Here is a 14,513-nt window from a genome sequence, read left to right on the forward strand (position 1 = left end):
ATCTCCGATGCTATGCAACTACCATTCAACGATTGCTAAAACATGGGCATGTTAGCCACACTGATTTGATCACATATAGAAAACAAAGCACCATATGGGCTGCTTTGAAGGAAATTAACTCTGTCCAAGCCAAACCTGGTGCAAATGTGAAGAACATATGGAATATATTAACTACATACTCTTTGCTGCCCTTCTTTAGCATGTTTTTAAAGGACAGTTTTGTGCAGTATCTGTTCAAGCTAAATTAACTTTATTTAATAACTAATTGCAAAAGGAATCAGGGAGTAGGGTTGCTGAGATCAGTGTAGTTTAGGCATATATATGTATTCCACAATATAATTTATTTTCTTCTCATATCTCTTCAAAACTTTGTCTTTGTAGAATGCCGTGAAAAGGTTATAATGGAATTATGTTTTCAGCAACGATTTTGAGAGGAGTGCAATAATCTTTGCTTTTTTAGGCAACATTTAATTAAGAAACTTTGGTGGAAATTATGCTCCCTATTTCTAATGTAACTGTAACTTATCTTACATCAATATTAATAAATGAAATTAATTTTATTATTGTACAAACATAACTGATGAAGCCAGTTGTAATGTGAATGTGTTCAAAATTATACACACAGAAATATTTTCAGATTTAGGACTGCACATACAGTATGGTTGCTGTTTTACACTTCAGTGTATGTTTCTATACTTTTAGCTGGAGAAGTAACATGGTCAATCAGTTACTTTTTGGAGTACAGTTACTATTTAAAACAAAACCAAACCCGAAAACCTTAAACAGTGTGTGCAATTGAACACTGGAAAATGTTTATTAGTGTAGATAATATAAAATTATATTAAAAAATGAATGAACATGGAAAAAGAGAAGGAAAATTGACAGTTGTTTTGATTCATTAGGGTGTTCCCAACCTCCTGCTTTAAAGTTAATTGTACTTGCTTAAATAATCCATTCATATTAAAGAAGGTGAATATGTATGGGTTCAGATCATGTTCTGAATGGTGAATATAACTTCAGATTAAAACTCATTTAATTTGCTGTAAAGATTCTGAAATGCTAACTCTATTAATAAACTTCCAAATAGAAGACATAAAAACTAAAAAAAAAAAAAAAAAACAAAAAACAAAAACCAAACAGACCCTCAAAAAAAAAAAAACAAACAGAAAAAGAAAAAAAAGAAAGGGCTGGAGCACCTCTCCTGTGGACACTGACAGATATTGCTCAGAGAAGTTGTTGATCCCCCATCCCTGGTTCAAGACTAGGCTGGACAGGGCATTGAGCAACCTGGTCTTGTGGAAAGTGTTCCTGGCCATGGCAGTGGGGTTGGAACTAGATGATTTTTAAGGTCCCTTCTAGCCCAAACCATTCTATGATTCTATTTTAATAATTTTAAGAGATCTGAAAAGTCCCAATAAAAGTATTTGACATTGTACTACAATGTATGTATCTTATGTTTTCAAAATTTCTGATCTGCAATATGTGTTTTAATGTCAGATTTGAAGTAGCATTGTCAGTTTATTTTTGGTAAAGTATGGGATTAGTCAATTGTCCTTAATAGTGTTCTAAAAAAGGAAAATAGTGTTATGTAGAACTATACTCAAGTAGCTACAGGTTTCTTCTTTTTTTCATGAAATGCTAATATATTCAAAATTAGATCTTTTAGGCCTCATAGACAACAAACTCTTCGGGCAGTTTCTTGCAGGACCCTTCTATGTCATAATACGAAACTAGAGAGTAGATCTTTAGATGATACAAACCAGTTTTGTTCTACTGAAAAAAGTTTTAAATTACATTAATAGATTTAAATCATAGTATGCAAAGAGTGGTGTCCTAGAAAGTAGTATGAGTGTTCTGTTTTACTGACCTTACTGCCATTAAATTCACTTTCAGCTGATTCAACAGGAACTCATTCCCTCTATACTACCTATAAAGATTATGAATTAATGTTTCATGTATCAACAATGCTTCCATACATGCCCAGTAACAGGCAACAGGTATGTTTTTTTAACTTTTCATTGTAATTTTACATTGTAAATGTTTGACACTGAGTGTCTTGGATTTTGGTTTTTTGGGGTTGTTTTATTTTGGGGTTTTTTTTGTTTGTTTTTAAGTAATACTGATTTAAACCTGAGATGTTTTATAGGAAGTATGGCTCTATTGTTTGGGTTTTTTTTTTTTTTTCATTGAAAGAGAAGGCATTAGAGATCTTAAGATTTGTATACTTTATAATGAAGAAACTTAGCCTATTTATCTCCTCCATTTCATGATATTATTAAAAAGTAGTTTTTCTTGTGGTGAATGAGTTGTTTTCAGTTTGGACTGGACTTACATCATGTATGTTTTAAACACTGAATAGAATTAAGCCTGAAAATAGTCTTACAGCTAAAATATGCATATAGTAAGATTTTTTTTTTTAATTGTTCCACTTAATCTTCATGTAACAGATCTTGAAATGTTTATTAATGTGTCAGCTTAGTAATAAATGTGTAACTGTATCCTTCAAGATTTCTGCTTGGAAAGGCAGAAAACTCCAGTGTACTTATTTTATTTCTGGTGAATTCCCTTCATTTAGGTAATAATTCAGGATATCTTTAAAGCATTAAGGATGGCTAAAATAACAGCACAGCATCCAAAGTGTGCAGTGCACCAGTAAGGTTACTCTGTCTTGCCCGACTTGGATATTTCTTGCAACTGAATTGAGAAGTACAAGCACATTTGGTATAATATACCAACATTAACACTTAAAGCAGTAGAATTGCTCATAGGTCACACTGATGGTAGTTTGTATCTTTCTGAGCTACTAACCGGCATTTTTCTAGGTCTGCAGAAAGGGTTGGATTTATTGAGTTTTAGAATATTCTCTCATTGCCATGAAAGATACAAAGATTTCAGTCATTTTGGAGGGTTGTCATGAAATAAAGATTCTATCTCACTTTCTTACTGAACAGCATACAAAAGGTGGCTATTGATTGTTAAAACATATGTGAGTTGTATCTTTGATGTCTACCCTATCAATAGGTCTTGTGGGAAGAAAGAGATGTGTCAAGGCAGCCAGAAAAAGATAAAAGAAAATATTAAAATTCTTGAGAAAGGATGAATCAAAATTGAAATGGAAGGAAGTGTATAATATATTTATGTATTTTAAATAGTCAGTGCATAATGCTCTGTTTGAAGAACTGTTTCAAGTGAACAGTTAAGACAACTGCAAATTCTACTGCATTACACTTAGGGTTTAGAAACTAAATTAGGAATCAAAAGCCAGAAATTCTTCACCTTATGAATAATATGACTGTTTAGATGACTCAAACCTTAAAATGTGTGGCTTTCAGCAGGCAGAATGTTCAGCTGTATCACACACTCAACTGTGCCAATAGCTAGCAATCAAGGTATCTGCTTATCGTCACTGATTAGAGATGGTTCCACTTCTCTAAACTTTCACATGCACCTTATTACAATACAGGATTAATTTAGTAAACACATTAGGAGTTGTTCTGTCTGTAATCAATCATAACAATCTTTGACTGGAAAGCACATGTGAATAGGGAAAACTGTACACTATTAAGAAGGTATAATACACTAAATGCGCTTGTCTTAAAATGAAAAAATTAATATTTTCATAGCTAATCACAGGCACTGACAGTAAATATGGCCTTACTGGGAGTTTATTACTTTTGCTGTTGTCTTTCATGGCTTTCTGTTGTTTGTGAGAAGAGAATATCTTCTTGCTGTGATCCACTAATTTTCATAATTGTTTGCTGTTTGTCAGCTTCACTGCTGGGTTGCTCAACCACCCCCTACTACTGTCCTTTCACTTCTTCCTGTGCCTTTCTTTCAGCATCATCATTTCCTTAAGTGTCTTTCTTTATAGTCAGGTGCCAATTTTTGTGTACAGCAAAATCCCCCAATTTTAACTCCATGGTTTTCCCCAGCAACAACGCAGTCCTTTTCACAGTGTTTTAGTAAGCTGTCTTCGTTGTCACTTTAACAGCTTCAGTATTTGGTAGAATCACCATGTTGTTATTCATGACTTCCTTGGATCAAAATAATGTGGCAGTTTTCCAAGTTCAAGTAGTATGCCTACTGAAGACTCACCACATCATTATTTTTAAGGTGCTGGGATCTAGGAGTATTTGCACAGCGTGGACACTGTCTTAAGGAAATGTGACAAGCACACCCAAATGATCAGAATTTAGCCAGCCCTAATGTGCAAAAGGGATCAATAATCATGGTTTAATTTTTTCCTTTACAGTTTAGTTCCAGAATACCTACTGAAGAGTGAAATGTATCAACAGTGTCATTTCTCAAAAGCTAGGACAAAAATTTGATTAGGTCCCTTTCCTTGAGACATTTTAGATGCTGAAGACCACAAATGCAGTTGCATCAGTTGTGCTCAAGAGAGAGGCTTACAGGTGCTGTGGAATATGAATTTTGTTTGTTTTTTCAGGGTTTGGCTCACTAACATATGCAAGTAAGGGGAAGTTAGGGACCATGGTAATTTTCCTTTTAGGTTAAGTTAGCAATGAAGACCCACATTCAATAGCTACTTTTTGCTAGCATATTGTGTATGTACTTCATGATGAGATTATTACGTCCTATGCCCATATCCCATGTTTGGTGTTGACTGGGCCAAGGTATAAAGTCACTCTTCATCATCTGCGACTACAGCCTTCAGTGAGCAAGCACTGCGCATTGCTTATATTCCAAATACCTGTGAGCCAAAAATAGGCCACACCAGAATTGTCTGTTGCTTCTTCCAGGACATAACTACGCCCTGCTTGGTCCCTGATCAGGACATCCCTCTAGTTTTAGAGGCAGCAGGAGATCCAAAGAGCAAGGTAATTTTCACTTTGGCTGCAACATAGGCTGGGAATTTTAAAGTCAGCTGCTCCTTCCCTAGGACAGAAGAGACTACCAGCCCTGGTGTGGCCAGTTCCTTTTCCTTTACTGGCCTTTTCTTCAAATCATAGTTCAAGGCTTTCCCCTTTAAACTTTACCTTTGCGGTGTCCCTTTCCGAATCATTCCCTTGCAAGTTTCCCATTCACGTATTTGCACTCTGCTTGTGTACATATGGTCAGACCTGGTCAGTCCAAATCAGTTCAAATAATCAGTTTTCACCTGTTTTAAGAAAAATTAAAAATAAATCAGATATGCAATAATTAAACTTGTTGAATTTAAGCTACTGTTAAAATGGCTGGGATAGCAAGACACGGTTATACCAATCTCAGTTTAACCAGATCTGATGAAATATCTTTTGCCATTTGTTTCCATTTTTGGTAGTGGCTAAGAACTTAGCCACTAAAGTAAAAATAAAACTTTTCAAACCACTTATTTTAGAAATATACTAAAAAAAATTTGAATGTTTTCTTATGACTCTTAATATTTCATTGTTTAATTGAATGAAGAATATTCTGCTGTTTCACTTATTAATTTCACTGCCACTTCAACAAGAATTCCTTGTTGTTTCACAGTTTGAATAGGCAATTGAAATTCCATGGAAGTGAGTAGATTTTTATGGCTGTGTGTAACCTGTAAATACACTGTTTTAAGATAGTACTTTTCCTCAGAGACGCATATCTGGAAATTAAGAATTGAGTAGCTAAAATCTCAAAATTAATGTAGTGACTATTATTTGGCATAAATAATTTTAATCTAACGGATTCTGCTTTTCTAACATATTTTCCTTACCAGACTCCCCTTTGTGTGTCTTGTATTCTTACATAAATCTTCACTAATTTCCTTTTGGCTGCCTATTGTACTTGATTGGGTTCAATTTCAAATGCTAATTTAGACTGATACTAGAATGATGTCAAAGTGTGTTTGACGTCTCCTTACTGTAAGTAATCCTCTGTAATCTGTGTACCCTGTTGAGAGTTCCTGTTGTGCTCTGCACTGGCATGAGACTCCTTAGAATATGTTAGAATGTTAGAAAGGCAGATTTAAAAAAAAGAAATAAAAAAATACAACAACCACCCCAAAACTCCAAACCTGAGCAGACCTCAAAATGGGAGAGGAAGGGGAAACTGAGAACCGGAAAAAACCAACCCTAGGAGGTAAAAGCTGGGAGGAGAATATAGAGTAGAAACTAGAAAAGGGTCTCTTATAAATCTTTTTTCCTTAATTCCAGTTTCCTTCAACTCCTTTTTCATTTTCAGTATGCTATCCTTACCTCACATTTCCAAGGGAATTAAATGTTCCCTCCTCCTTCTCCATTCAATACGTTATTCTTTTCCTATTCCTTTATCCTATCCAGAGCACTTTTTTCCATGTTCCAGACTCTTCCCTTTCAAAGCTGTTTGCATTATGATACTCTGCACACAGCCACAACTGTGCTTTGCCTTTACGTTGTGTTGAAATTCACTGACCACTTATGCATGACAGTTATTTATAACACTGATTTTATTTTAAAATGTTGAAGAAGTCACTAAGATCTCTACAAGCTTGGTAAGGTTCTTAAAAATGATGACCTGACTTCCAATTTCCTATTTTTTGCGCCTCTTAGAGGTTTAAGCTCCTGAAAAATAATTTATGAATAGGTTATGGAAACTGCCATGATTTTGAAAAGCCTATTTTTACTAATAAAATTTCAAACATTTCTAAAACTTACCACTTATTAAATGACTGCTATTCTTGCTTAAGCAACCTGTGGTGGAAAGCAGAGCCTCCTAGGAGGAATACGAAAGCAGAAAATAATCTTGAAAACAGTGATTGTCTTGAGAAATAAATATAACTTTAAATGGTATATTGCTTTGTAATTTTTACAGTTATGCCCTGTGGAAATGCATAGGCATGAACCACTATGACAAGAAAGAGTAATTGGGCAGTTAGTTATATAACAAAGACAGAAATGAATCACCTTGTACCTTGTAATTGCAAGGTTTCTTAAAAAGTTAATTGTGGTGTAAATTCCAACCTATGAGATAATAACAACCTCTAAACATGAACTTACGATCTAATTGTATGGTTGACTAGCTCAGCAAATTAAAGTATACCTGTCACACTTAGTTCTGTGGTCAGTTCCACATAGTGTTCTACTGTAATTTGTATGCAACAGGCTGTGTCTCTTAGATTGCTAAAATAGCCAGTTATTTTGGTTATAGTCTTAAAGACATGGAAACTTGACTGAGCCACATGACCTATACCAAGTATTATTCTCTGTTCTTGTATATGTTTTAAAGTTTCATTAGAAGTCTTATTTCTTAATCTGCATTGATTGTGTTTAGAATAATACAGATATATTGAGTACTTTAAAATTGTGGCTTTGGCCCTTCTTACTACATTTTGAATACCATCCTTTGTGTTATTTTAGGAGATATAATGAAACATACTCATGATTCTTAGGCTTTAGCAAGTGCAACTTTGCTTTTTTTGTTGGTATCTGAAATACTAAGTTTTCATAGAACTGAGAAAATATGAACAAACACTCCTTTATTAGAAAGATTGTGTAAAATCAGCTTGATAGAGAAATTTTTATTTGTTCTCTTACGAAAGTTTTCAAATAAATTTATTCTTGTATCCCTTTTAGTTACACATGAGCTAAGGTAAAGCTTTAAGTGTCTGTATGCTATTGATTGACAATGCAAGTTCTTTGTCTTTGGGTGGATATTTAAAATGTAGCACATGCTAGAATACATTTTTGCATCTGTTAATATACATAGATGTTTTGTAAGCAAAGGTATTTAACAAAAAAAGTGTAAAAAATTTGAGATATATACTTCCGTGAGGAAAGTGAACATCATTTTACTGTGTTGATTTGCTGGGGGTTTTTGAGGGTGGAGAGGGAGAAGTGGTCCCTTATTGCTGGACATGTTTTATAGTGTTTATTGGTTTTTAGCCTGTAACAACGATTTAGTACTTTAAATAATTATTTATGTATATTTTCATGATAAAAGCTACCAATTACCAGGTTTTAATTAGTGAATTTCTAATAGCTGTTGTTTCTCCATGAGTCTCAGCTCTGTTCCTCAAGTATGCAGTTGTTAAAATTTGTGATGAGTATTCATTATAATCTGGGTTGGTTTTTTGGTTTTTTTTAAAGATAGTAATGTTAAGGACAATTTTTAATAAAAATGCAACACAGAAAAGGAAGGTTTATTGAGAAAGAAAAGCAGAATTATGTTTTTCATATAGACGTAAATCTTACACTGTAAAGAGGGAACTGATGGACAGTTCTCTGAATAGTGAGAAATGTCAAGTGATGTGACCTTTTTTATTACTAAAATGATGCATTAAAGTAAGGGAAATATATTTTTCTAATAGGATAAAAGAGAAATGAGCAGAAACTATGCAGAACTAATGTAGGGATGCAAGAGAACTCTAATATTTTTGTGAATTTAGCCCAATTTCCTTTCCCTGTCTTTTTGCAGTGCAGTTCAGTGTTATCTGTAGCTATCCAGAATATGATTAATTAAGCTGAAAAATTAAGCTTCATTTATTTTGGTGGTATGGTTTTTTTTTTTGTGTGCGTGTGTGTTTGTGTTTGGTTTTGTTTTCTAAAATTAAGAAATTGTGATTTATTTTTTTTTTTATAACTAATTTTTCAATGCATGTTTCTTGTCTAGCTGCTAAGGAAAAGGCATATAGGAAATGACATAGTTACCATTGTCTTCCAAGAGCCAGGAGCACTTCCTTTTACTCCAAAAAATATTCGTTCCCACTTTCAACATGTATTTGTCATAGTCAAAGTGCATAACCCTTGCACTGAAAATGTGTGCTATAGGTGAGTAGAGCCTTATAACTATTTAAGTTTGTTTTTAAGACTATAATGAAACTGCCTCATCAAACAGTTTTGTATTTCCTAGAGATATTATGTATACCATCTTAAAATTTCTGCTACATTATCTTTGATTTTGAAACCCCAATGTCTCCCTTGCACATATCTGGAGTTATGGGGCAGTTTGTAGACCGAAAAGGGTATGTGCAGAACTCTGCTGATTTATGGGCACAAAATAGGGATATAACAACTTAGTGAAAATAATATTTGCAGACATAGCAATATAAATTAATTTTGAATTTTTATTGCACATTTCCTTTTTCAAAGAAAGCAATTTAAAATAAAGTATTTCAGAAGGCTATTAACTTGTATAAATCCCTGAGTATGACACTGGGATGAGTTATGGTTCTGGACAGTATAAGTACATCTCAAATTTCAAATGCTCTTAACTCTCACGTTTGAGTTACTGCTTCATGAATTCTTGCAAGGTAACCAGGTAGAAGCATAGTTCTGAACTGATTGGGAATTGTGCAAATAATGATACGGACTTGAAGCATAATAATGCAGGTTTAGCATGTATAAATGTTATTTGTTCATTGTTTAGAGTGAAATTAAAGTACATCATGAGGTCAGGTCACATTACCATCTTTTAGCTGTCTTCTAGAACTTAAGCTATCTTTTAGAATTTGATTTTGTTTCGGTTGCTCTTTTGTGTTTAATAATATATGACATTTCATAAGTTACAGTCTTATTACTAAATTATGTCTGTCTGTCATCCCAAATGTAACTGCATTTCAGTCAAACTAGTAGTAGCTGTATGTAGTTTGCGCAGTATTTTGAAATCCTTTTCAGTTGAAATACTGTAGAGATCAGTTTTCAGTGAGAAAATATTCCTGGTTTACATCTTGCTGTGAACAGTCTATACCAAGAATTACAGGTATTTTGGAACTTAATTAACATAGAGTAGGTGACTTACTTAGGTGCAGAGTGCTCCCATTCTAGACATATTTGACCAATACTTTTTCTTCATACTACATTATAGCAAATCTGAGGATTAAAATAAATTCTGTTTTTATTTATATATTTCTCTAGTTTTAAGATCATGCAACTGAGTAACAACTGAAAATTACAAACTTTCAGTTTGTATTAAAAATCTTGAACCTTCTTTCAGTTATATTTCACAAAGCATTTTTATATTTATTCCATTAAGGAAAGCAGACAGTGACACCCTAAGAAGTCATTCTTGATAGTTTTTGTGTTAGGAAGAAACATCTATAATGTCTTTTATATCTTTAAAAGAAAAAAGCTATTTTAAAACAGACAACCCAATCAGTTTTGTTTTGATGTGTTTAAAATATCTGAAAGTTGACATGTCAAAGCTAACTCAACTGTGTAAATGGACTGCCCAGATCACAGTTATGCTTGTCATCTGACCGTTTCTTAGGAATTAACCATTTAATTTTTTTCTTTCTATTTCCAGTGTTGGTGTTTCACGATCAAAAGATGTACCTCCGTTTGGTCCACCCATTCCCAAAGGAGTAACTTTTCCCAAATCAGCCGTCTTTAGGGACTTCCTTCTAGCCAAAGTTATTAATGCTGAAAATGCAGCACATAAGTCAGAAAAATTCCGAGCCATGGCCACAAGGACACGTCAAGAATACTTGAAAGATCTGGCAGAAAATTTTGTTACCACAGCTACAGTGGATACTTCAGCAAAGTTTAGCTTTATTACTTTAGGGGCAAAAAAAAAGGAAAAAGTGAAACCAAGGAAAGATGCACATCTATTCAGTGTTGGAGCAATTATGTGGAATGTGATTGCACGAGATTTTGGCCAGTCTGCTGACATTGAATGTCTCCTTGGAATCTCCAATGAGTTTATCATGTTGATTGAAAAGGAATCAAAAAATGTTGTGTTTAACTGCTCCTGCAGAGATGTTATTGGATGGACTTCTGGATTAATGAGCATCAAAATATTTTATGAAAGAGGAGAATGTATTCTTCTGTCTGCGGCAGATAATTGTACTGAAGACATCAGAGAAATTGTTCAAAGACTTGAAGTAAGTACAGTTTCTAAACTGGAATTCCAAATTTTAATTTTTTATGAAGAGTTACTTGTTTACACCTCCTTCGAGATATAATTAAAAATGTTCTATGTTTATACTCTGAGAGTGATTTCAGTCTTCAGAGAGCATTACAAACAATAAACCTTACAGCAGCATATGAGATAAGTTTTATCAACCCATTTTCAGGGATGAGGAATCCGAAACCAATAATCTGATAGACTTGTCTAAGGCCACAGATGGTTTCAGTGTCAGGATTGAAAAGATAAGCTTTTGTCGTCTCTTGCTGTAGCATCTCTCAAATCACACCTTTGTAGGTAGAAATATACCTTAATTTAGAAATACACAAAATCTTAATGTAAAAATACACTCACTCTAAATTTTTATAATAACCCATTAGCAGAAAAATTGTATAAGTGATTCTGCTGATTTGTTCCTCTACACTGAGCAACTGTGGGAAGTGAAGAAAACTAGGCCAATTAATGCCAGTTTTTACAGCTGACTAGCTAAAGTTTTTCAGACACTTGATGACACTGTTAGTACAAGTGTACTGTAGCTATTTCAGTCAGTACAAACAAACTGACAGGAATGGCAGGGTAGAATTGTTGATGCATTTACTTCATGTGGTTACACTTTGCCCTTTAATCTTAATATAAATGATCTAGATGACCTGAGTATTGTTTATATGAGAATGCCTGGTACTGAAAGAAATCATTATGCTTACCATTTTCACACTGGAACAGTTAGATTGCAGCTGATGTTTTAGGGCCTCCCTAGTTCTGCAGTCACATTTAGCGTTGTTCAATACCATGCTCTACATTTTGATATAGAAGCTCAGAGGCGACCATTACAAGCACTAAAAAGCATTTAAAACTCTGATTCCATGCTTCATCTGCATACTTTATAAACCTTTTAAGTGACTCAAAAGACAGCTAAGGTCAACAACCACATGTGCCAGCAGATGCTAAAGATGAAAGCTCAAACTGTGATGTAATATCAGACTTCAGTGACTGGATGATTAACCCTTTTCAGTCACTAGTAAAAGCATTTCTTAAAACCAGTGAGTAACTAAATGAGATTGTCAAAGAAATAACTATATTGTCTGGGTTAAAATCACACAGATGAATAGGAAGCCTATCTGAACATTCAGATAAAGCAAAGATGTGAAAAGCAGAGACTGTGCTTTTGGTTTGGATAAAAAAAAAATAAATCAGTTCAGGACTGAAAAAAGAGCTGGTATTTGTCAATCTAGAATCAGATCTCTATTTGTGGGAGAGAATATCTACTGATATAAAGTAGAAAGGGCAGCAAAAGCAAACTGTAGATTAACTTGGTGGGCTGTGTTTGAAGACAAAAAGCAGTGGTTCTGAGCTTTAGGATATCAGAGAATGGCAGAGTGATATAAGATTGAACAAAATCCCTGAATGGATCACTAGACAAGAATCTGAGTAGACAAAATTTCCTTAGAAGCCTGTATACTAAAAAAAAAATTCACCTTCTTCATAGGACTTAGGGGATTTCTGTCTTTTTATTTCATCTGTTTTACGTGCATTCAGAGAAGCTGGCTCTTAGTTTGTGCATAGCCACTGCTGTTCAGTGAAACAGCAACCAAATAAGCAGGATGACCTATTTAGAAGTAGAGCAGCACTATGTTTTACGTGACATTACTATGTAACATGTAGTGTCACTTTTTAGGGGATAAACTTGTGGAAGACTTATCTCCTGGAATCTTTTCCATTGGGAATACATGAATCTTTGTCAGGGAAGTTTATCTTCTTTTCTTTTAACCTTTGAAACTAACTTGAAGAGATGTTGAGTGCTCTGAGTTGGGGAAATCCATATACTTTGGTTCATGCTTTCATTCTGCTGTATTCTATAACTGTGATATAATGATAAAAAGGTGTCTGTCCCGTCCCCCCACTGCCCAAGAATATTGCGTAGTTTCATAAGGATAAAATTCCATCCTTCATTTGGGCTTCTTCTTGTCATAGCATATTCTTTTTCCTGCATGACTAAATATTGTATATATTTTAGAAACTTGCAACAGAAGTGTAGGGAAAAATTTAATTTTTCATGTATCTAGTTCATAAATTATGAAAGTTTTGTTGAAAATTAGTCATGACTGAGGATGAACCTCAGGGCTGCAAAAAATAACAGAGTTAAAGCTTAGTGCTGCCAGCATGCCATATCACTCCAATACTGTATGTACAGTTATAAACACACCAGAAAGTTCTGTTTAAAATTAAAAGCCTCTAAAAGATACCAAAACCTCAGATCTGAATAACAACAAAGGAAATAGCTGCGCTTTTTTTTTTTTTTTTAAATAGGAAGACCCAGAACATGATTTTGTAAATAAAATTTCCAGAGTACGTTTTGGACACCTCAAGAATAACATTCACATTTTAACTTTGAAGCCTACATCTTCAGAAATAACTGAAAGGTTATTTGACTTATGAAGTCAAAGCACTACAGTTTAAGCAGCCTAAATTTGCCAGGCAGTGATTCTCAGAATAATCAGATTCTTGCAAGTTCTTTTCCAGTGTTTCACAGCTCATAGAAGATTAGCCCCTAATGAATGAGGGCTAAACTGTATTAGATTACCTTGAGTTTATTACAAGTTAAAAGCATGGGCATAGGCCAGCTCCCTCAGATCAGCAAACTTAGTTGCTCATGGGTTTGTGGCATCTTGTTCTTGTGTGTGCAAATTCTGATTTTTTCTGTTGAGTGACAGATATATGTATAGAAATATTTTATAAAGTGCTTTAAAATTTACTAAGGTACCAAAAAATGTGACTTTCAGTCACTGACCAAGTTGCAGGTATAAGTTACACAAATCCTCCAAAGTTTCTCCAGTCAGTCATTGGATTGGGAAGGAAGTAGAAGTTAGGCCTCTCATCTCTGACTCTGTAGCAGACTTAGACAAAAGATGTGACTAAACAGAAAGTGTAAAAGGAAGCTATGAAAGTATCTTACAGCTTAATATTGCTATGTCTTAAGTGATGGAGACGTACTTTCAGATCAGTTGCCAGTGAAGAAGGCAGTACCATCCATTCCCTTCCTGCTACTGTTTTGGAGCACTGTTTTAAAAAACACTCTGTTTTTCAGCTGCATTTTATCTCTGATCTGCCTGCACAGCTGCCCAAGTGCTAATGAGATACAAGGAACAGCATAGCGGTGGCAGGGTCTTAGATCAGTTCAAACCTCCCATGAAACTGCAACTTGTCAACTGCCTCTGACTCGGGTAATGAAAGGAGTGGTTCGTGGCAGCTTTACCCAGTCACAGCACCAACATCTCACTAGCTGCACAGTCCCACTCCCTCACCATGCAGTCCTGAATTAGGAAAGCACACAATGAACTGGGGAGCTAGGCTGCCCAGACTGTGGCTCAAATAGACAATGAAAGGGGAGAATTGCTCTTCCAAAATAACCTCCAGCTATAAAACAACTTTTACAAAGACCTATCCTACACAACTATACAGGACACTAGCCTCCTAACAGGCACCTTAAATCAGATGCCTAAGTTGAGTAATGTGTGTATCTTTGTAATGCATGCTGAAAGCAACCGTGAACAGCGTGAACACCTTTGTGGAACAAGGTGCTTTGTGCAACTGCTCTTAATGCAGTGTGAGCTTGGGAAGATCCCTCGGTCTGTATGCGCCTTTAAAGGGCCGGTATTTGCCCTTTATTTTTATAGCACACTGTGACATCTGTGAATGATACGCGTTATGAACAACGATTT

At 34.7% G+C, this 14,513-nt stretch overlaps 1 protein-coding gene across 1 annotated transcript in view; it reads left to right on the forward strand.

The window, feature by feature from the left end:
• Positions 1-14,513, forward strand: part of SIPA1L2 (signal-induced proliferation-associated 1 like 2) — an 83,632-nt gene that overhangs the window by 18,722 nt on the left and 50,397 nt on the right. The window contains exons 5-7 of the mRNA XM_010010699.1: positions 1,894-1,997; positions 8,563-8,720; positions 10,195-10,771. Coding sequence (XP_010009001.1) covers positions 1,894-1,997; positions 8,563-8,720; positions 10,195-10,771 — 839 coding nt within the window. The remainder of the gene's footprint in view (positions 1-1,893; positions 1,998-8,562; positions 8,721-10,194; positions 10,772-14,513) is intronic.

Source organism: Nestor notabilis, unplaced genomic scaffold (assembly GCF_000696875.1).
Source record: "Nestor notabilis isolate BGI_N333 unplaced genomic scaffold, ASM69687v1 scaffold1783, whole genome shotgun sequence".
Lineage (NCBI taxonomy): Eukaryota > Metazoa > Chordata > Aves > Psittaciformes > Psittacidae > Nestor > Nestor notabilis.